The sequence below is a fragment of the Seriola lalandi genome, unplaced genomic scaffold (assembly GCF_002814215.2).
Source record: "Seriola lalandi dorsalis isolate HSWRI2012SDOR001 ecotype SW California unplaced genomic scaffold, Sedor1 jcf7180002054866, whole genome shotgun sequence".
NCBI classification, from domain to species: Eukaryota; Metazoa; Chordata; class Actinopteri; order Carangiformes; family Carangidae; genus Seriola; species Seriola lalandi.
In genome coordinates this window covers 862,767-887,618 of record NW_019525419.1, presented here as the reverse complement: position 1 = coordinate 887,618, position 24,852 = coordinate 862,767, and the positions used below count along the sequence as shown (strand labels likewise).

General features: G+C 41.9%; 1 protein-coding gene across 1 annotated transcript in view; it reads right to left on the bottom strand.

Annotated features, from left to right (window-relative positions):
* The window catches only part of kcnn1a (potassium intermediate/small conductance calcium-activated channel, subfamily N, member 1a), a 50,895-nt gene extending 26,386 nt beyond the window's left edge, over positions 1-24,509 (bottom strand). The window contains exons 1-2 of the mRNA XM_023428121.2: positions 23,161-24,509; positions 2,756-3,229 (exon numbers count right to left, since the gene is read on the bottom strand). Coding sequence (XP_023283889.2) covers positions 2,756-3,229; positions 23,161-24,474 — 1,788 coding nt within the window. The 5' untranslated portion in view covers positions 24,475-24,509. The remainder of the gene's footprint in view (positions 1-2,755; positions 3,230-23,160) is intronic.
* Positions 24,510-24,852: the final 343 nt, after the last annotated feature.

Sequence of the window (24,852 nt, the reverse complement as noted above, 5' to 3'; positions counted from 1 at the left end):
GGGGGGGGCACTCAGAGATGGGAGGTCATTTCCATTTCAGCTGAGGTTAGCTTGATGAATGGACTGCACTCCACTCAGTAACAGTCACAGACAAACCTATTGACTTTCTTAAAACCCCATAAATCATCCTATAGATTACCACACCGACTTACTATATTGTGCAGACACACACACACACACACCTACGTGCAATCAAAAACACATTTGAAAATTCAAACGCTGGAAACTGGAAAAAAAAATCGATCCCTTGTGGAAGGAGCCTACCAGTGGTTCTGCATGTTTTAGCCCTAAACTACAACTCACATACACAGATCAATGCTGACGATTTTCTGCAGCGTACCAAAAGCCATTATTTGCCCTAACGTCTGAGGTGTCAGCTGACATACAACATTTTTGACAGTCTAGATCAGGAATTAAAAGCTTTTTGGCAGGAGACTCAAACGTTGGCTGTCAAAGCATCTTTAATAGCACCAGAGTTTTGAAAATGGCCCCTTCTCACAGCTGCAGCAGCATGTGACAATACTGTAACATTGACAGCAAAATAAAGGTGACAAAATATAAATCTCAAAGGCCATTATACGATATATTTAAAAAGGCCCTTTCTGGAAGCCCCTTTCCTTACAGTAAAGTGCTTGTCTGAAATTTTTGGTGGTTTGCAAACAGAGAAATAGGATTACCACCAGGCACTGACACAGCAACAAGCAATTTTGCATTATAAAACAACTTCAACATCATCGGCCCAATCGTAGTGAGACCTTGTTCTTTTGATCCCAACCTTAACAGAGTCCTTAACGGGTAGCAAAATTTGAAAAAGTACTCACTAGTATTCTGGCCACATATTGTTTCATCTGGCTCAATATACGCTTGTTCTTTGGCCCAAGTCCGGCCCACAAACAGCATTACTGTCAGACGCTTCCACATGTGGACCAAACACAGAAAACCCTCCTGGCTGTCAGCCAACACTGGCGGGTAACAGCTGGAATCAGCCCAGATGTGGAAGAATGGGACAGACTTAGACCAAGGAAACAGGCATATGCTGAGCCAGGAGTCTCATTTTGCTACCTGGGTTACGTTTCACAGGTTAGATTTTAAGACTTTACATGTCCATTTTCAAACCGTGGTGAAATAAATGGAAACCAATGGCTGCAAAAGGTAGAAAAGAAATATGACATTTTGTGTTTTGCTTAAAAAGCATTAATAATGTAAAACTGAACAATAAAGATGAAAAGTGAAGCGGGTCAATTGCAGTGACAGACTCTCACTGTCAGCTAATAGTGAGAAGTGTCTTTCGGCTCATTGTTTTGTTTTTATGACCCACAACTTTATTCTATGGTTCAGTCTTTTCAATTTTATCAACTTACTTTTCTGCACCAACAGTCTTATAACCTGTACACTATCTGTGTCTGTCCAAAACCAAACGCTGCTGGAGGCACAAATGTTTGCGGCTAGCCGGCGAACAAACAGGGTAAGCTGCTAGCATGGACCAAAATTAATGAGTAGACGGTGAATGGACAAAGTTAGCCAAAATAGTGAAAAGCCAAAGTTCCAAATAGCCAAAGCTAGTAAATAGCAAATAGCAAAATAAGACTCGGTTATATTTCTCCAAAGTTGGTGAAGACCAAAGAGCTAAAACAATATCAGACTTACATTTGGTTACCAGAAGAACAACTCTAAATTACTGCTAATCTGCATGTGCTAACAGACAACTGTTTGCTAACATGTTAGCACTAAGTAACCAATAGTACTTAAATATACACAATTTGTAGTTAACAGGCTCAAGCAAGCAAAACCACCTTAAAGGATTTCAGTCATTTTGAGTTTTTAGATTTTTACTCTCTTTACAATTCTGTTGTTTCCACAGATGAAATCCACCTGTTCTGTGACCTATCATTTACCGCAGTGCACTGCAATGTCAGCCCCAACAGACCAGTAAATACTGTGGTGGAAGCTGCTCTGAGTGAGGGAATGATATACCCTGACACAGCAGGCCTCATTGGCTGACACAAAAGGACAATAAAAGGTCAAGGGGTGGTGACTTGGTCAGCATGACCCTGAATCCAACAGCCTGCCAGTGTCCTTGCTCAAGAGTCCCACTTGTTCCAAGACCTTGCTGCCTCATCTGCACTCTGATCTACACAAAGTAAAAGATGCTCTAGGGCATTTTGAAACATCTGGAACTTCATTCCCATATTTTATTCCTATAGACTGACTACTCGCTTTCATCTCTTCTTGTCTTTCTCTCTCTCTACATGAACTATATATATATATATATATATATATATATGTATATGTGTGTGTGTATCCTGCAGCATCCCTCTCTTCATTTTCCTCTCCTGCTGTGAGGTTGTGATTTTAGATGCTAGCTTCAAAGGGAATGATAGACAACCACAACGGTACCAGAAGAGGATGCAATCCTTTGGCTAAACTTTAATCCGATGCCAATAATGAAAACTCTCAACCAGTAACTGAACCAGCCCCCCTGTCAAGAAATTACTGAATAGAACATTTTGAAAGGCAAAATCTGAGATTTAATCCAACTGACAATTAGTCATTGTGCAGATCACATGACTCTCCTTCTTATTTGTATTTGTGCAATATTCCCAACACCTTTGTTAAATATTGTACGTCAGTGTCTGTGCTAATAATCACTCTTCATAAATCTGACAGCTGCCAACCCCACACAACTCAAAAATTAACAATAGCGATGACAACACATAAAGCTCCCACTCATGCATTACACACATACCCAACCTACCTTAGTGTAAACCCCCCATGACAGTTCCGTCTCTGTCACCATGACAACAATCCCAAACATCCCGAAGATGAGTGCGTAGTCGCTGAGCCGCTTTCGCTTCTCAAACAGCGCCCTCCGGTGGCCAAGCTTGTAGCCAATGTCCCTGTTCTTCTTTTGCGGCGCCCTGCATCCGCCACGCCCGCTGCCCTCCCTGACCAAGCTCTCGTTGGACGCTTTGCTGGGGTCTTCGCCACCGTTGCCCTTGGACACCACCACCTCCAGGCCAGAGCTGTGCAGCGTCTGCAAGGGTTGCGTCTCCGAGTCGAGCTCCGCGAGGTTGCGGCGCGACGAGGACGCCAGGCTGCCCACTAGTGGTCTCACCACTCCGCCATTGTACTTGCAGGTGTTCATGGCTATCTGAGGGAGTCGGCCACTGCTCTCGGAGAGGGAGGGCTTGGATCCAGCATGGCTCAGCTTCTTCTGCTCGGTAGTGGCCTGTTAACAGGAAGGATAGTGATAAATACAATACTATCACAACAAAAAGGGTGTAAAAACAAACAAAAAAAACTGACAGTAGGTTGAAGAGACACACACACAGGTGTACTTTAAATAGAGCATTGATGTGGGAGTTATATCTGTGTGGCTCTGGAGAGGGCAAAGAGAGGGAAGGATCTTGCAAAACAATTTTGGTTATAAAAGCAGACAGATTTAGTGCTCAGCAGGACATGTGGCCAACTTACAATATGAACCCACAAATATCAACAGTTCTTCTCTGAAGGTCCCAAATACTCAAGGTCTGTTTTCCTGAGCAACATATACTGAGAGCTGGTGACAGAGAGGTGGTTGCTCATTAAGAATTGTTTGTATCTGTGTTATTAAGTGTTTAAACAAAAAGACCGTTTTACAGTTAAACTAGGACTTTCAAGAACTCCCTTTGTGTTCTTCCCTTATTGGACACTATGTTTCGTGTGTACCAGGTTTTCCTTCAAGAAAGTGGCATCAAACCTAGATGACTCAAAAACAAATAAATAATAAATGGGCTGTGATGTATAAATAAAACCATATAACCAATAGTGGACCCTACAAAGTGCAGAAAATTGAATCTTTGCGCTGCACAAATTTAGATATGAATGATTAATGTTCGGCATGACCCTGTTTTCCGTCAGAGAAACACTCTTCCCCTGCAGAGACGAGCCACGAGTTTCCCAAACGAGCGCAGAGAGGAAGAAAACATGAAACTTCTCAAATCAGGCGTGCCACCGAGACCAAATGTGAGATTACAACTATTTTAAGAGTAAAAACAAGGGAAACCATTTGTCTTGAAACTCAAAGGATACTGTACACTGTAAATCTTCTTGAGGGTATAAGGGCACCTTCGGGGCAAGTTGAAGAACACATACACACTGGCAACACATTGGCATAAAAATACAACGTTCAACCAATAAATTGTACTCTTTGTATATAATTTCCAATTTTGAATGATGTATGAGAGAATACTTAAACTTCTTTTACTTAAATCACCTGCATGTTTGTTTTCCAACCTGATGCCGTGGCCGCTCTTCTCTTCTTACATTCAGCCGTCTATCGTTTCTGCTCTTCCCGGCAGATAGGAGTGAGTTTCTGTCCCAGTTACACAGACAGAAAATGTTCTATCCATGCAGACGCTGTAGAGCAGTCACCCCAGAAGCATCTATCTGCCTGTCTATCCCCTGCCCTTCAGAGACTCGGGTAGATTATCATAATGGGTTATGAAAACTTCACATGGAACAGTGCTTTTTCCGAAACAAGTCGGGGGTGTGTGATAGCACCGCTGGCCCTTTTTATTAGCCTTGACAAAGCATGCCTAATGCCTTTAAATGTGCTGGTGGGAATAAAGAAGGGCGGCCCTAATGGAAATTTACTAACTCCGGTCCTGTGATGCTATCGTCTTGCGCATATTGTGGCTCCATGAGAACAGGACTAAAGGTTAGGGATTAGTGCAGCCCATAGTGTTTCTAATCCCCTTTTCTGTATTAAATTGCTTTTTAATCTGTGCCATTAGGACCCTTCTACACTTTTGAAGACGTGTAGTGAGTGAACTTTTGGTTTGAATGACAGGAAATACTGCAGAAAAAGATACTGATATGGCAATAGTTGTCCAGATTCTGTTCTCTATAAGAGGATAAAAACAGAACAAAGAGTGCTGAATTTCGAAAATTTGATCTAAGTTCAACAATTAAGATACCAGCAAGTTCCTTAAAGACACTCAGTGTCTTTTGACTCATTTTGTACATTGTGCAAAACGTGAACTATTTCAATTTATTACTTACTGCAGTAAGAGCAAGAGATGCAACGAGAATCAGTCACTACATGTATATTTCACTACATAAGTATTTTTGCTACATTGTTATTTCACTGTCACACAAAATTAAAAAAGTTTCAATGTAAATTATAGATATCTTGGATTTTCCCAGCACCAGGAACAGCTCACAATCATGAAAACTCAATATCAGCATCAAAATATGACTGAACATGAAGCACAGATGTGCACAGACTATGACAGAATTACTGACTATAGCAAAATTATCCAGAAAAAATATTGTTATTGTAGCCAAAACACGTACAGGCTGAGCAGCATAAGATAGTGTTGAAATATTGTTGGACTGAAATCATCTGCGTAGATTATTTTAGTCGGATACTTCAATAAGTTTTGGTGAATGTTTCTAAAGTATCTATGCTTATTTCCTGTATAAAGATCTACAGTTGAGCTGCCAGTCAGTCTTTTGAATGTGTTGAATCCACAGCGAACTGGTACTGAGTAACTACAAAATATGATTATTCCTTTGGATCTGAGTGTCACAACATGATGTCATTCATTCTCAAAAGAGAATTTCCTGCTTTTGTGTAGGAAGTAAAAAAACTGTAGTATTTTTAGTCTCAGTCAAACTTTCAGAGTGGTTCTGAGATGCTTGATATGCAAATATGGCTCCTGGACTATAATATCTGAGAAACAATCAAGACAACTACCTCAAACAAAGGTTGTGCATGTTTGTAGAAAATGTTGCTTATACTGTTTTGTGCAAGAGTATAAGTGTATTTTTACTGTTTGTCCTACTGTTGTCTTACCACACACAGACATCAGGAGCAATTTGGGGTGCAGCACCCTGCTCAAAACCGAACCACCAACCCTAAAATTAAAGTTAAAGCCATCGTGTGTGACCGGTCTCTCACAAACTGTGTACTGTAGTTATATCCCAAGATCATTGTCAGACTGAGCTGTGTTCAACCGTTTCTCTTTGTTTATAAGATGTTCTAGTGCCAGACGTGGCCTCTCTGACTCACCTATCCCTCACTTTTTTGAGTGCAGTTGTACCATTTTATGTCTAATTTGTAAATTTCACATCATTTACATTTTGTCTCATGATACAGTCAAGATGTGGATTCATCAGATCGGCATGACCTCTGACCTCTGAGCAAGTGTGACTGTACAACAGATGACTGACAGGCCTCAGTTAAGCATAAATCCACCCTGATGCAAAGTCGAGGCTCTCACTGAACCCATGTAATCGTAATCTGGTTTAGGGCTCCTCTCTTAAATATTAAAACCAGAAGCCACTAAAATGTTTGAGCCTAAAATCTGAATAATGAGACACAAAATGTATTCCCCTAGTTTGGTTTCCAGTGACCAATTACATGGCCATAAATCAGAGTAATATAGCTATGTTGTGACACCATGGGACAAAGTAGGAGCCTGAGATGTAAAAGGAGAACACCCTGGGAAGTGTTGCTCCAATAACGTAAATGAACAGGATTGATGATGGAAACCGAGGGTGCAGGGCTGCTGTTACATCCTCAGCTTTAGTTACCTGTTTCTGGTGATCATTCGTCACTGAACCAGGTCAGGACCGACCCAAATATGGGCAAATGTTCCGTCAGTCAGTTTGTGTGAACACTGACGCATTATGTTTCTGAACACTACTACACAAAATAGACACAAAATAAAGAGAGAGAATATCGAGGGACGCGTGTCTGACTTTTTCCTGTGTAAGACTGAAGAGTCCTTCACACACTTTACAGCAGGAGTTCTCACATCCTGTTCCAAAACCTCAAACCACTCAATCACTTCCATACTCTCACCCACTTATCCAGCCAAGCTCCCGTCTCTTTTCACATTTCCCCTGCAACCCGACTAAACAGTGCAAGGGCACCGTGGGCCAGCGTTGCCCTTGTTGTCCTCTGATGCCCCCGCCGAGGAGACACGGGGAGGCTGCCCGGCCAGTCGACCAACGGCTCAATTTCATTCTGAATGGCACGCAGCATCCAGGCTCTATGAAATGGAGCCTCATAATCAAATTGAAAAGCCTCAGTGCAGAACAGTTTAAATGAAGGCAACTCTCTGCCTCACTCTTCTTTCTCTCTCTCTCTCTCTCTGTCTCTCTCCAGCCAGCTCAAATCTAATAGAAAATCCTCATTCTTTAGTCTTGTATAGGGCTACAGTGCTGCAGTCTTGAAGGCTTATATACCCTAAAAATGGAATTGTGCTTTATAAAATCAAATGTTTTCAATTCTGTGTGTGTGTGTGTGTGTGTGTGTTTGTGAGTTGAGCATGTGGATGCCAGTCTGTTTAATTATGCGTGTGTGTGTGTGTGTGTGTGTGTGTATGTGGGTGGGTGGGAGGATGTGTGCATATGTGTGCTAGTTGAACAAGCTGAGCCTCAGCCAGGCATTGGATTAGGTCGGATATTGACGCAGACAGTGTGCAACAACGAAACAAGCACGAGGAGGAATTGTTTGAGAGGATCCACGTGTATGTGTAAGATCTGTGAAAAGGGGACAGATGCCGACAAGGCTGACATGAAAGGAGGATCACAACAGAGAAAAAAGAAGAGGGAAAAGCGACAAAATAAGGCAGAAATCTAAAAATTGAGGGAACATGAAAGATAGAGGGAGCGAAATAGAAAGAGATAAATGAAAGAGAGGGAAGACAGCTCCCTGTGGGTGTCTCTGCCAGCCCCTGGAGTGATTGAGAGCTGCAGGCTATACTCTCCAGTTTGTCCCTGCACACTAGACGCTGTCACATTTCTCTGACAGGCCAGCAGGCAACAGGGCTCCTCCGTCCATCCCTGACCAGCATGTGGATCATTACTCAGCGCTGGTAAGGACAGAGGAAAACCAGAGGCTGCAGCCCCACATTCATACAGGACAATCCTCCATCAGCGTACTCCGTCTGTGTGCTGCGATGATGGAAATAAACAATATATATTTAATGAAGAATCTTGTTAGAGCATCAAGTGTTCAGAAATGAATACCACGGGTGTTCAAATCGTGTCATACCACTATAAATCAAAATTTGTCATCTTTATCTAAATGCTATTTCCTGCAGTTGAGTCTGTGTGTGCCCACTCTTATTGCCGTATACTTCATGTCCTTACATCTCTGCTGTTAAATGAAGGCAGCTTCTGAGGGGTAAGTTGAAGTCGCTGCATTTCACAAAGACACAACATTCCCAGGGATTGAAGAGGCAGCCGCTATTCAAAGAGTTTTCCCAGAATATTCTCGCACTGACTTCACACGTCTGGTAAGGTTGGTGAGTGTGTGGACAGCTGCACGATGTGCACTGGGACAAGACTGGAATATGTGTGTTGAAACACATGAAAAGCACATTGAAGAGTGTGCACAGTCTTATTTTTCACTTCATACATTTATTCAAACTCTTACACACACACTCACTCACACACACACACACCTACTACATCTACATCTACAGTGTGTAACATCACTAACGCTGCCACAGTGAAGATAATAACAATATAGTAAAGCTCACATCTCAACCCAAAATACGCTTGTGTTATAAATATTGACGTAGTGAGTCAGAAATAAAATCATAAAATAAAATAAAATGAGCCCTGAGCCCACAGTTGCCACCCATACACAGTCCAGTCATGTGGGATTCAGCTGACCAATGGTGAAAATATGATCACTCAGTCAGTCAGTAAGGGACATTTGCCATTATAGGGATGGCCCTGCTGTTGTGGTCCAGCCTATAAATTACCTTTTTGTTTTATATTCTCATTCTATTTATATAAGATGGTTATATTAAGGTCAGCACTTGGTTAAGGTATCTGAAAGTTCACTGTCTTGGTTACATGCTGAAAATGTCAACACTGGCTGGAAGCACAAGATGGGCCACAATGACTTTTTCAAAACCACAATCTTTCCCCTAAGCTTAACCAAGTGTCTGGATAACCTAATTTTACACAGGAGGGACACAGGACAAAAACCCCAACTTCTGTTGACAAAGTCCAGTGCTTTGAATTGATGATTCTTGTTATTGGCGTGCTCGAGGGTGGTCTTGAAATGACTTTGTGTGAGTGCCAAAGATCTGGAACAAATAAAACATCTGTAATGCAAGATACATATTTCATAACTTTAGTGGTAAAACTTTCAAGACCACCACCATCAGATATCTTAAATGCACACTGTCATTTAGTGAGGACAATTAGTTGCAAGTGGCAGAGAGTGGTAGAAGCTATATAGTGTCAATTACTAGTGGCCTCAATTAAATCCCCACGGTGAAGATCCAACCCAGCAACTCAGCAAGAGAATAAAAGGCAACCATAAAATCTACACACAATAAATTGTGAGAACATTATGAACAAAAAAAAAAAAAAATCAAGTTCAGCACTGCAGTCGCCTAAGGGATGTTATAACCTTTACTGAGGAAAAGAACTAGACTAGAGAAATATGGGACGATGGCATTAACTCACAGCAGAAAAAAAGACAAGATTCTCTTACTGTTTAGTTTAGTGCTGGCACCATTTAAAGATCACATTCATTCATACTATGAATCATCTAAAACACGATGTGGTCATAATTAGTTTGGCTTTTGTGTATTTACACAGTGGTAAAAAATACAGTCATAAAACAGAGAGAGGAAAATCACACTATTATGTGAAAATAAGATTAAAACAGAGGATTCTAAAAGAAGTCGCCTTTCAAAACAAGTAAATAATGCATGAAAACCGCAGGGTGGTGGCTACATACAACAGCTGGCTGGGAAAAATATAATAATATAGGATGATATACAAATTCTGTATCAGAATCACTGTCTGAACATTCACTCTCCACACAAGCAGCAGTTAAAAATGATGGTAGTTTTTGGCTTCTATAGAAAAAGCTCAGCCTCACTAACTTTTCCTGTTATTCTTCAATTAGTGATTTAGAAAAATAAAAGCAGTCAAAAACAAGACAAAAGCTCCATGGGGAAAAAGGACACAGGTACATGCCTGTGGGAATGTGTTATTGTTAGGACTAATAACATACTGTGTTCAACAGAGACACAATACTATTATAATTAGGACCCAACAAGGTTACTCCATGTGTGCTTGTGTGAGTGTGTGTCTCATAAACTAGGTCCTGGGGAGATTGGGGTTAGAACTGAAGGGGGGGGGATACTTTCCCTGTGGGACACCCCTGCCTCATTAGGAGCAATTTTAATTTCCAGCAAATTAAAGGAGGGGGTTGTTAGAAACTTGATTTGTAGATCAGGGCCATAAAGGATGGGTTGATCCTTGACCTTGATGATGTGTGAATCTGCTATTAAATACTAGTATACACACTATAGCAATGTGATTATAGTATAGTAAAGTGTAAATATTGTACAGTTACATGCAATCACAATCCTTACACCTTCTTGGGAGTCAATTTTACAGATACAGATATTTTTACATTCAACGTGACTTTCACTTCCCAAGGATATCAGTATCTCTGATGTCCATCACCAATACACGTCCGCAAATCAGCTTTTCATCCTCATTTTAACTTAGTGCAGTGACAGCTGTCTGAAAATTCATGGGTATATTGCAAACAGGAACTACTAAATGTTATTAATGGTGCCAATTTGTAACAGTGTAAATATGTTGTTAAGTGTTGTTGCCATGGAGTCTGCTTGGACAGTGTACGGTATATTTCCTGTTTACATCCACGGCCGATGAGGGGTGTTGTGCGCAGTGTCAGACTTTGAAAATCCCTGACTTACAACAATGAGAAAGAAGGGCTTTGAAATACATAAATATATATTATATACAATTAGTGCCGTACTTTCTAATGAAGCAACAGTATTATTAAAAATGCGGTTATTGATTGAAGAAAGTGAAGGCAGCACTCACCGCTGCAGAATATTCTGGAAACCAGTAAATGTCACTTAACAAAAGATGGTTGCCCAGCCAAAGACTTATGACTTGTAAAATGACCAGTAATGTACAGTAAACCTAGGAGAGCATCTTAGGCATAGCTTGGGTGTGTGAGCATGAGCAGTGAGTGTTGATGTTCAGGGGGGAAAAAAAGGAAAAAGAGAAGAAATAACCACTCAGTTAAAAATGTATTTAAACTTCCTTTGGAATCAGCTTTTCTAACAAAAGGCAGTTATACGATGGATTTTTATTCTGATTAGGCCGCTGTTACTGTTGGTTTAATCATGAAGCATTTGCAGTTTTAGTTTCATTTCTGTGGGGACTTACGTTCAAATTCCTGAAATCTCTTGCTTCACTGTGCTCTTGTTATTTCAAATCGGTTTTTTTTATAATATCTATTTTTACACAGCAAGAAAATGGGAGAAAATGGCAATTCTTTAAATCTAAAGAACAAATGATCGGTGTAAGTACTTTTTTTGGTACAGAAGGAAAGAACAGAGAACTTAAAAATCCAACAAGATCCTTGAAAATATCAAACTGTTCTTTACTTGTGATCTAATTTAAAAACAGCCTATTCCAGGTTAGATAGGTGAATAGTTTTATAACTATAGGTTGAATAACTCCGATCTGATATTCTCAGTGTTGATGTTGACATGCGAATGCCTCCATAAAACCTCCTCCTTGAGGTTTGACATTGTACGTGGAAATGGGACTAGACGAGCATTACAGCGTTGCACTAATCAGCTCTCTAAAGCATCCTCTTTATTTTTGCTAATCAACAGTATTGCCCCATTCGTCTCCATAGACTCCCATTATGGCTGATTGCTTGATTGATGCCAGATTTGTGCTGATAACCCCCGTCATGAAGAGGCAGACCCTGTGCTTGACAAATTCCCACACAAACTCAGATGTATGAGAAGAGGTTCAGGCCAGAAATCATACTCGCTGTCAGGCACCTCTGATCTGCATTTGACCAAAGTGACTTACATATGTTTGTGTCTTGCTTAAAAACACTGACACGTGAACAGGAGGAGCTCAGGAATAGACCCATCAAACTTGAAATTAATGCATGACTCTCTCCACCAATGTACCATTATAACCTCTATAGTAGTTTATGAAAGACAAATATCATTTCTGCAAAAAACATACATATACTGTATGTATAATAATGTGCACTTACTAGATATGTTTTCAGTGACATGTAAGGCTGCCTGAATTACATTTTTCAGCAGCATTACAACAAAAAGTTAATATTCTCTGCCAACTTTCTTTGAAGTTTTTCCTTTCCTGACATACTGTATAGTGTGACTACGATTTTAAAAGTTTCAAGAGTTTTAAGCATATTGCTTGGAGACCATAACAAATGGTTACGTTAAGTAAAGAATGGTAAGTTATGGTTAAATCTAAGTAGCTCAACTACATGGGTAGGAGATTAAGAAATCACTCTTCGGGGCGTCGTGTAGCGTAGTGGTTTAAGCAGGCGCCCCATGTGTAGAGGCTACAGTCCTCGCTGCAGTTGGCCCCGGTTCGAATCCCGCATCGGACGGCCTTTCGCTTCATGTCATTCCCCCTCTCTCTGCCTCCCTGTTTCCTGTCACTCTCCACTGTGCTGTCCATTAAAGGCATAAAAGCCCCAAAAAATATACTTAAAAAAAAAAAAAAAAAAGAAATCACTCTTGACTTGAAGCATTAAACAGGATACAAACCCAGGCGTCCGGTATTAAAGACTTTTATACCCAATCGTCCCCCATAACTCCCTTCCCTACGGCTTGTGCAGAGTCGAAACTTAACAGTGTTGTCTGCACTGGACGGACATGACAGGATTGGAAGAGAGGTTTAATGTATCGTCTGGACGAGAGAAATCACGACGTATGCTGGAGTATATAGGAGAATAACAGTGTACGTGAATGAACACACTGCTGCTCTATGCGAGTTTATAGAATAGTATTATGATATTGTGCAGAGTATGTGAAACAAAACAAGTGTGTGTGAGAAAGAATGGCAGTGCACATGAAAAGATAGTAGTGCACGAATGAGACACTATAACTGTGTGTGAGGATGATAAACCTATTGTGTGACAAAGAGTAATTGTGTATGTAAAAGACAGGTTATGTGTAATTATGTGTGTTAAAGGACAAAGACCTATAAAAGTGTGTGAGAAATAGTAGCAGCCTGTGATAGAGTGAGACTGTAGCCACTTCAGTGCAGAGTAACGTCACGTACACACCGTCCATTAACATTCACATGTACAATTATCCTCTCATATGTACACTTTATGGCAGAGTCTAAGATAAGTATAGTTATGTGTTAGAAAAAATTGGCTGTGATTGCACATGTAAGAGGGTACAGTAGTGTGTGTAGGAGAGTACAGTGTAACATTACGTAACATTATGATCCTGCGCGAGAACAAACAGGCCTGTGAATTATGACCCTAAATGGCCTCTCATAACCATGTCCTTTTTCCAACTAATCAAAACGGCCGGTGATGCATGTGGGTTAGGGATACGAGACGCACAGAACACACTGAAAACATCAAACACAGCAAACAACAAAAAGCTTGAAATATAGTTTAGTCCATGTGGACCCTGAAGACTAAACCATCTTCATTAGGCGACTGTTCCCCTGGCGGCTATTTGACATCCCAACAGCACCACAGTGGCCATATATTCCTCACAGAGATTATCCCCCTTAAGTGCTCCACAAGCCACACCACAATCCCACAATCTTTACCTCCTATCAAGCTGCAGCCACTACTGGGAGAACCAACAACAGCATCAATGTATAAATGCCACCGCCTGACAACTTCTATTTTCACTGTGAGGCGATTGTAAGTCATTTGAAAACGAGCCCTTGGTAAATTTAGGCTGAGGCTGTTTCTTTCTATCCCCGAGGCAAAAACATCAATAGCGGAGAGAGAAGCCAGGACAACCTATAGCACAGGACAGATCGATAGTGCAACAAACTCAGTAAAGATTGACTGGAGAGTTGCCTGGAAACGTCCTGCTTGAGATTTATGACGGGAGGAGGACACGAGCCAACAGGAGAAGCTAGAGGACAAGAAAGGGAGGGAAAGAGAGAGTGATGGGGAATCACAGGAATTCTCATTTTGTGGCATTTCACCAGTGTCTTAAGGAGAATATATCAATTTTAAATACCAATGATTGGTTTTAATAAGTTTCCTGTGGAAAATAAACACTAATATAAAAAAATTTAAAAAACGGTTTATACTCAAATAGTCTTAATCTCAAAACCATTCGGTTTGATTCCCTGTATTCTAGTTATCTTCCATTTTCGTCTCTAAGACGAGACGTTCCCGTTGAGAAAAGGGGGAAAAAATGATATCTACTGAGGCAGACAGTATGTGTTTGACATTCCAATGGGAAAATTACTGAAACAGTGACAAGATGAAATGAGAAGATATCAGGTTTCATTGCTCCTCCACTCTAACAGAGAGCCCTTACCATATGTCACTCGGCTCCAGCATGCTCTGACTGGTGCAGCGGTCTTCCATGGACGCAAGCTAATTGAATATCCTTATCTGGCTCTGAACCCCCCTTTTTCTCTGGTGAAGTGAAACAGAGGCCAGTTGGAAAAGCAGCACATTTGTATTCACCCACAGAGGTTTCCAGAAAGAAATTAAGACACACACACAAACACACACACACACATACCTACTGTACTTTACTGCACTGCAAGTAATCTTGTTTTCAGGTAGGTGAACCATAACCAGACCCCACACTGTACTGTACTACAGTCAAGAGGAGCTGTCTTTCATGCAAGTCTATTACGTCTCACATGATAAAAGTTCTGGGAATTGTGCTAACAGCCTCCAGCAACAGCTTCCCTATGCGATTTTTTTTTTTTTTTTTTTTTTTTGGTTATGAAATTAAGTGCTGCAGTTTTCTAATGCCCCTTGGGCCCTTTAATGTAAATTGATTCTATTTAAAAAAAGCTTTTTTTTCCAGTCAGAGAAGAAGCGGTGGCTGGGGAGCGGAAACGAGTGAGTGATCGAAAATGGACTCTCAAAGAAAGAGAAGGGAGAGAGATGGGAAGCAGCTTTGTTCGTGAAAGGGTTAAAGAGAAAACGGCAGTGACAAAAGGGGAAGTGTGCAGACCGGTGGCCTATTAAGGGGTTAACAGTCAGAGGGAGGCCGATAATGGACGCTGGCGCAGCTGTATAGGAACTACAACACGCAGAGAGCCAAACACCATAGAAACCCTGAACGAAAACCAGAGAAAAACACAGGGAGATGGATTGAGGGAGGAAAACAGGCACTACATTTTTTTTTTTTTTCCATGTCAGCATGTCAGCATTGTGTGGACACTCAGGAACCAAATCTGATAAATAAAAATTGCATTCATATATTGTTATAAAACCGACGCTTTAATCCATTCACTTCCCAAACAGTACTGGAAACACACGCACACCCATTACCACGTACGGTACAGTTCACCCTCTTTGTAAACACGACTGCAGATGCATAATTAAGCATGGAGACCAGATGCTGTGGCTCAAAAACAGGAAATTGTTCTTGGAGACGACTTCAGTGCAGCAATACAGTGGAGGATTCCTGAGGAGGAAGGTCTTCCACATGACTACAAGCTGCAATAGAGTTAATGTGGCCTTTGCCATCTGAAGGCAAGGCCGTGGCATCCACATGATAATGATATACTAAAGCCATCCTCCCACTCATCCACTCACTCACTCACCCTTTTTGCCTTTACACATAAACACAGGTACAAAACAAATGTGCACAAACACATAAAACACACGCAGACGAACGTACGCATGCATTCAAAAAAAAAAAAAAAAAAAAAAAAAAAAAAAAAAAAGGCCCCATGGAGCAGATGTTTTTCTGCAGCTTACATCGCCTCCAGTCAACCTCCACAGACCCACAACTGTGGTATTCATGAAGGCTGTTTCATATTCTCCAGCTAGGTGATTTGAGGTAACGAACGGGTGGGGTGGGGGTAGGGGGGGGGGCAGCTTCATTCAACTCGTCTTCTGTTTCAATGTGTAAAGCTTGTGTGGTGGAGAAGAGCCACTATGGCTGCTGATGAAGACTCACACATAGTAATTTACATATATTAGATACACATACATACACATACGTACACGAAGGCCTCCAGATTAGAGGCTGGGCTCATGTTTTTATTCCCAGACAGAACATGTTTTGTTTGGATCAAGGTAACAAATAATACTCAGATTCTCTATAAACTGCTGAAGGCAGGGTAGATCTGACGGATCAGCTCAGGCTTTTTGTTCTTCACTGAATATTTATCAGTGGACAGAAGAGGCTGTGATTGAGTTTTACAGGGGAATGGTTGTGTATCATGTGCTGTAAATTAAGTAGTGCAGCAGCTCAGGGGATCAGCAGTCAAACTCTGACCTGAAGGCATAAAGACCTGATGAGAAGGAGGGGGGGGGGGATCCAATGAGAGAGCACAGGCAGAGCAGGGGACTCATTATGAATATACACACATGTATTCACATGCACGACAAGAGCGCACACACACACACACACACACACACACACACACACACACACACACACACACACACACACGCAAACCAAACACTCTCAGTATGGAATTTCACAATGGCAGGAGAAGCTCTCCAACTTACATTTTCAAGGGCAGGCTGCAAGCGAAGCGTTGGTCGACTGTGTGAGCAAAGTATGATGAAATCACACATCTCTCACATCTCGTTAATGCACTCTGCTCTCCCACCGAACACTGTGTTTAACAAACATTTGAAAACAGCCAGCAGGCAATATTGAAATGATTCAATGAGCTCACACGTCGACAGTATTGTAAGGTAGCTAGAAAGACACGTATATTCACACACATACAGTATGAAGCCATCACTGTACATCTGAATCTCTCCAGCTTTGTAATGAATGACAAATATCTGCTTACAGCTGCATTACTCATACTCTCATACTCTTTTGTGTTGTGATCATGCCCTAACGCAGGAACAGCCTCAGATCAATAACCTAATTAGCCATAAGGCATATGCATTGCGGTGATACATTATATGCCTGACATCCCTTGGCTAGAATCTCACAGGAATTACCATATAAATGAACTGCGGCCATTTATTAAGCTAAGAGCCGTGGTGGGGACTTGGCATGCTACAGAGTAAAAAAAAAAAAAAGATTGTAAGTTACAACACACATTAGAAAAGGAAAACATCGTGAGAGGTCGAGCAGTCAAGTTACAAATTGCATCGACTGCTGGCAGAGCGAAAACATCTGCCATGCTGTGACTCTATCCGTGGAGTAAGTAAGCAACGAGGCTCATGGCGACTGAGGAAACCCCCCCCCCCCCCCCCCCCGCCCCGAACACTCTTTCTTTCCACTCTTTGTATTCAACTGGACTGCAAGTAATTCAATACACCTCTCCTTGTGCAGGCTCACTCAAATGAAACGCAAAGCGAATGAACTATATCAAGTGGAGCAGTATTGGAACACCACTTACAGTAACATCAGTGTTTGTGTGGGCTGCCCTACAGTATGTGTCTGTGTGTGTGTGTGTGTGTGTGACGTGGACATGTGTGCAAGCCCCTACTGTACGTGTGTTAAAGGCAAGTGTGAAATGAATCGTAAATCCAAAAGATAATCTTGTTCTGCACATGATTCCTTGACCAAACTCAATACCCCTGAGAGAGACTGCTACACAATACCAGGCTGATCTCTCCATAGCAACACACATGGTAACACAAATCTATTTCAGAGCCGGAGCGCAGCCTTGCACTTAAACACAGCGTACGAACAAATAAAATAAAATAAAAAAATAGGGAAAACAGCAATCAATTTTTAAAAGAGCTGCATGTTCATACTTACTGCGTGTGTGTTGCCGGCTGCAGCTGAAACTAAGAGTCTCCCACAGCTCACACCTACCACTCCTCATACAATAGTGAGCGTTATCAGAGATCTACAGCAGTGCCACTCCTTCGTCATAGAAAGAGGTTGCAAACTAGGATCTGCCCCTTGTCTGACATTTAATTGTTCAGCGGGGTGTGTGTTTACTTTCAAGGTGTTGGCTGCCCTTCACGGACTTTAATGCAGGAGGCAGTGGAAACATGGACGCCTAATGAGAGAAAAACAAACGGAGGCCCTGTAAGAACAGCGCAGAGTGGACTGATAGAGAAAGTTTACATCGACATAATGTTCCTGCTGGCACAAGCCTGCCTGTAAATCATAATGCCGTAAGCAGATCTGTCGACATCAATTGTTCCAAGCTCCAGCATTCAGCGTTACCTCAGTGCTATAACGGAGCCAACACAAACACGCAACTGATAAGATGAACTAGTTTTTAAAGAGAGCCGGCAACCCAATTACCTCAGCGTTTTCCTCAATTTAAACAGGAGGAAAGCAAGAGAAAATACAAGCGCTCTGGTAGGAGTCACTCAAAATAAATGATCTTAATTATAAGAAAAACTAAGCACCAAAAAGGAAAGCAGCAAATATTCCAAACTATTTTTTTTTATTTTTTTATTTTTTTATTTTTTTAAAAAGGAAGAAGAAGTGTTTGATTTGCCCGTCACTTAAGCTGCTGTTCATGTTTCTGGGGGGAAAAAAATCATTCACACTCTACTCTTCAAAGCTTTCACACACAACCACCACTAAACACGACCACGCTAAATCCTCCAGACAGCGTCAAAGAGACACTAAGTTGGTTGCAAGTGCCACTTTGATATATACTGGGTTGACCTTTCCTAGATCATATAGGGTGATTATACGCGTGTTGGACTGCAGTTTGGCAGGAGCTGCACAAAAGGCTTTACTGTAATAGCTTTCCTCCTCTTTCGAGCCATCCATTCTGCAATGACACATACAACCTTATGTTCTCCAGAAAGGTGGGCTGGCACTTGTCTGACACACACGTACATGCACGCGCACACACACACACACATACACACACACACACAAACACACTCAGTTACAGCTACAGTAGAGCAGCTTACAGGCCCAGTGCACCCAACAAACATGGGTGATGTGACAGCAGAAGGAAGCAGTGGCACCAGGCTATGAATATTCCTATTTATTCTTTTCGCCTTTAACCCTTGATCTGATTTCTTCCATTTGAATTATGAAACAAATAATTCTAGTAAATAATAAATAATAAATAATAAATAATAACTAGTAAATAATAACTAGTAAATAGTGAATATTAAGCACCAGGCATTTGTTATACTTTAAATCATATTACAGCATCAGAAATAACTTAATCATTTAAGACCTTTTCCAGACAGAAATATCAAACATTCTCAAGTTGCAGCTTCTCAATTGTAAGGATTTGTTGCTTTTCTTGTCTTATGTGATAGTAAAAGTCATTACTTGGGGGATTTGAGATTCTAATTGGACAAAAAAAAGTTATTTCAAGGCATCTTTGTAGGCTTACGGAAATTGTGACGGATATTATTCACTGTTTTCTGACATTTTATAAGGCAAATGATTGATTGATTTAGCAAAAATAATCAATTGAAAGCTAATCATGACATAACATAACACGACATAACATTTTCTGTTGTGTCGTGCCTGCTGAGTTGTTTTCTTTTAAAATTTGTAATGCTGAAACAATTAATCAACTAATCAATCGACTTTTATTGTCAACAGTTTTGATAATTGATGAATCCTTTTGGAGGAAAAATAAATTCACTGGTTAAAGCTTTTCTCTAAAGTAGATAATTGAAAACCACAAATATTTCATGGGTTTGAATGGTTGGATTAATAAAAACAAACCATCTAAAAATTTAAAAACAGTATAATCTTCAAAATTAGTTGATGAAAGAAAAACATTTCAATCCATCTAATTTAAATAGGTGTCAACCTAATTCTTTATTTGTACAACAAATCACCAGATTAATCAATAATAAATGAGTTTTTAGCTGTACTGCTAAAATATTGGTCACCCACAATGCACTAGGAAGGATTCATCAGGCTTGGGCTCCCACAAATCACCTGCATTGTCCAGCAAGTGATAAAAGTCATATTAATGTAATTTTTGAAATTGCGAACCGGCTTAAATGTAAAAAAGAAAGTGCACTTCCTAATACTGGGGCAATTCTCGCGTTCTCATTGTAACCTTCATCTCAGGCCTTGTGTGGCATTGAATCTGACAAACAGGAAGTGATTAATCACAGTTTTTTGCTTAACACGACGTGTGTGTATCCTTAAAAATCAGCCTTGTTAAACAAGAGCAAATCCACCAGTGTTTATGTACTACAGTGACCCTGCAGGGGATATCACCATAGCAGTAAGTGGCAGGCATTAGAGTACTTACACAGCCTATCACAATAGAAGCAGCAATGCACCTTTCAAAGCACAATGTTATTGAGGCAGGACACAATATCGTACTACCCGCCATCAGTTCAGTGGGCTAGCTATAGAGTTTCAGGATGTGCTGTGGGATACTGTAATCGTATACACTTTATCAGGCTTGTTCTGTCACAAGTGTTTTGTTTAAGGGATTTCCAATGGGAGTGGGGGTAGAGGCCGTCTCATTAAGGGCGAGCCAATAAGATGTAACCACGATCCCGCAAATATCCGTGAATAGATAAGCATGTCTAGCCGTATCAAAATACTTGGCATGGTTGGATCTGAACAAGTGGAAAAGGTTTGATACTTAGGCAGAGTCTGTCATGGGAGCACTTCTAAGATTTTTTTGTTCCTTCAGATTTCCAGTCTCATGATTGAAAGGGGATTATGTCATACTTGTGTAATAAATAGCTGTGTACAGTGGTCCCGCTGTAAACCATAGTAGTAGTTTACAGAGGGTATTAAATGCTAAGAATCTGCAAACAAGAGAAGATAATTATAAAACAAGTCATACTGCCGTTTTGATCATTTCTAGTAGTCAAGTTGTTTTACGTTATAAGTTTCCTGCTGCAAGCTGACATCTCAGATCATTTCCAAGCTTTTAGTTTCACTTTAGCCATCACATCAGTTTGGGAAATACAAAGAATTCTTCCAGTAGCATAGTCAGAATGGATTTAAAAGACGACACAGTCCTACAGCTTGTTAAAATCCCTGCTGCTTTAAACAATAATGAGTGTTCACTTGGACTATTTTTCGACCTATCAAAGAGTCTTTGTAATGAGGTTTGACACTATAATTAGTACAATATGGGCTTTCATTCAATAGTATATAAAAATAGTAGTGTCACAACATCCTTGTGTTCTTGAGAAACAACATTTTATAGTGGTAAATGGTTGGATATAATATTGGAGACCAAGTGGTTTCTATATTTCAGATATATACATCTGGATTCTGCACCGCCTCCTTCTCACCAAACACCTTGTGATTTTCACAATAGTGGCAACTTCAAGAAAAAAAAAAAAAAGTTTACTTTCCCTTCAGTCATTTGGTCATTTCGCTGTTCTGTTCTGCTGATGCTCCAAAATCGAGCCAAGTTCAGAACAGTCATGTCAAGGTGGTTCGCTGTACCACCTTTTGCTACTGGTGCCAGCTCAGCCCCTGAAAACAGCGGCAGCATTTTAAAAAGGAGTCTGGTGCTTTTATTTAGATGCTGCACCCTCATCAGTGGCTCCTGTTCTTTCCTCTCTCTCTCTCTCTCTCTCTCTCTCTCTCTCTCTCTCTCGATATTAAAACTTCACCTCCAGTAAACGCCAGGGGAGGAAAAACAAAAACAATGGTGGGGACTAAACGGATGATCATCAATTAAAACTAAGAAATAAATTTCACAACCATAATGAACATCTGTGTGACCAATATTTAGTCATGATAGGACAACCGGATTTCTCAGGGGAGATGACTGGTGGCACATTGTAAAACAAATAAAAATAAAATATCCTCTTGTGAGCAAGATCCAGCGACAATGCATTTTAACACCTCGCTGTTTGATTTAGCTCTGTCTGGTTTATCTTTCTCTTTAAGATCCAAAGTGTACCAAAAACAATTTGTTCTCCCACTCTGAGCAGCCACAAAGACCATTCAACTCACTCACTCATCAACAAAATATTGAACAAATGTACATGACGATGATCTTTCATGCTCACAACCACTTTCCAAGATCACTTACACTCAGTTTTCTGTCAGATACAGGGAGGATCAGTGGATGGTAACATGCACACTGCCAGAAAATCTACATCTTTTAATGATTAGAGATAGATTTTTCATCATTTGATTCAAACTGCTTTAAAGGTCGTCTTTCTTTCTCCTTTTTAACACACACACACACACACACACTTTCCCACTTGTTACCACACTTTTATTTAACCTATGATTTCATTTTCTGCAGGGATATTTTAACTCATTTTGCAACCTTAATTTACTTGACATCATGTCCTCATAAGATGTTTCCATCCATGTTGTCACTTTATCTGTCATTAAAATCAACGAGCTTATCCTCTCCAGTTTCCTGTTGTCATGTCTTTGATCAGATGTAAAAAAAAAAAAAAAAAAAAAGCCCTTTATAGGTTTTATTGCCACGAAATGTCTTTGGTTCTATTTTTAGTGTATGAATATTATGAGAATCCATTAGAAAGGACTGTTATGTGCAACACAGCTCTCCGAGCAGAACATATTGCACATGCGACTGTAGAAAGTGAGTTTGGAAGTATGTTGAACACCAGGCAGCAACTGCTCACACTGACAGGTACAGGCCTAATGATATAAAGCTATAACCATTATGTCAGAAACGGTGTCTGGAAGCCAAAGTATTAAAATTCCCCCGCTTAGATCCCCCTCTGTTCTGTGGAAACAACAGGCGCTTTGTTTCTGATTCAGCTGCCAGGGAGCGTCATTTGAATATTTTCAGTGGGCTACCCAAAACAACACTGCAACATGGAACAGGTGTGTGTGCGCGCGCGCGTGTGTGTATGTATGTGTGCGCTTCCGCGATCGCGTTTTTCGTGCGTGCACGCGCCTGCTTGTGTGACCAAATCAAACAAACAAGCAGGTTAGATGAGAAATATCACGCGCAGGGTCACATTTATGGTAGTTACATCGGTGCTTTTTTTTTGGAAAAGCTGCCTAACATTGAATGACGATTCAAATACCCCACCTTCACACACACACACACACACACACACACACACACACACACACACACACACACACACACGCACACAGCACGCGCGCGCACAATATACACATAGGCGAATGTGTTTTATCAAAATCATATGACAGGCGTGGTCATTGAGTGAAAACGTTTAGGCCACTTTGTTTTTGTGACTGGAGGCTAATTAGCTGAGATATGGCATGAGAAAATGTGAAAAATCCAGGCTACCTTATGGAGGTCGATGCGTATCCTCTCCTCTCCTTTATGCGGGCTCTCTGGCCACAGGTGATAGCTCGAGCCGTAGTTGGGGCTGTCTTTGCTGCTATTGCTGCCAGTCGCAGACGAGTTCCCCGCGTATGCCTGTTGTGTTACCGGGGGGGTTACGCGGGAGTCGCGGCTGTTTGGCTGCGCCTGATCGCCTTGCGCGGCGATCCTCCCAGACTTATTGCGGTCTTGTTCACAGTGCTGCGGACGCTGGGGACAGAGCCCCAGTGCGCCTTGCTGCTGCTGCTGCTGCTGCCGCTGCTGCTGCTCTTGCTGTTGCAGCAGTGGAGCCTGGTGAGTCCTACATAGCTCTCCTGAGCCGCTGGCGCAGTAGTTGATAGGCAAGCTGCTCCCCACCAGAAGCTGTTGCTGCGCTCGTAATTGTGGGATCTGCTGTTGCTGCTGTTGCTGTTGCTGCTGCTGCAGGTCCTGAGTCTGAGACTCAAATGCTCTCCTGTTAGCCTCGGTTGACTCACATACATTTAAAGAGCGCCCTTTCTGTGAGTTTGCACGGATTCCTTCAGGGGAGGGGTCCCTCTGTTGGAGTCTTAAATGACTGTGCTGTTGATGCTGTTGCTGCTGCTGCTGCTGCTGCTGCTGCTGCTGCTGTTGCTGCAACAACTGCCTGTGGTCTCGGTGCCCTCCTGCTCCTCCTCCTCCCCTGCAGCGTTCCACGATGCTTGCCTGTTGGTAATTATTGGCACTCCTTCGGAGACGATCCCCCCTTTTAGATTCCCGGGAAAACAGCAGAGAGGAGGAGGACGACGTTGGTGGCGGTGGTAGTATAGGCGGCGGAAAAGGTGGGGAGGGCTGCGGTGGGAGAGAATCGACAGGATGGTGCTGATTTTGAGGAAGGCTCGCCTCCTGTTCGGAAAAACTGCAGTGGCAGCTTGGAAAAACAGGCTGCTTCTGTGACTGCGGCGGCGGCGGCTGCTGCTGAGAGCCGACCGGGGCCCAGGGATCCTGCTGCAGGTGCGCCGGCTGCCCGGTGTTGGGTTCACAGCCTCGGTGTGAAGGTCGCTGGGCGGTGTCGTAGCTCGCCAGAGGTAGAGGGTCGCCGCTGTGAACAGGTCTCCGAGTGGGCTGGCTCAGACAGGGGAGCTCCTGGAGGCTCTGGCGGTGAGCGGCGGTGGTCGAAGTGCGGTCTCGGTGGTGAGAAGAGGGCGGGGGCGGCAAGCTGAAAACTGGAGCGTCTGGGTCTCGGCTCTGCTTGCTGCTTCCTTGCTTTTCGTCGGGGATTTGGTGCTGATGGACAGCTCCCGCGTACCGATGCCGCATCCCCTTGATCGCCTCGTCTCGCAGTGGTTGCTCCTTTGCCGTGCAGAGCTCCGACACCCGTTCATTGCGATCAGTCCCAGCAGAATAGGACCGACTTGTATCATTGGTAGGTTTGACCAAGACCTGCCTTAAAACGTCACTGTACAGCCAAAACACCGCCTTCGACTGAATATCGGTCCATTCCCTGCTATGCGCACAGGTTGCAGCGGATCGATCACTCCTTAAGGGTGTTAGGATATTACAAGAATAGGACTATGGAGATGGAGAAAGGTGTTTAAATCCAGCTCACATGGTCGATCATTTTAATCCGCTGTGGACCCAATAGATCGACTTTGTCAATGTTGCCATAACCACCCTGCATAATCAGAAATCACTTTT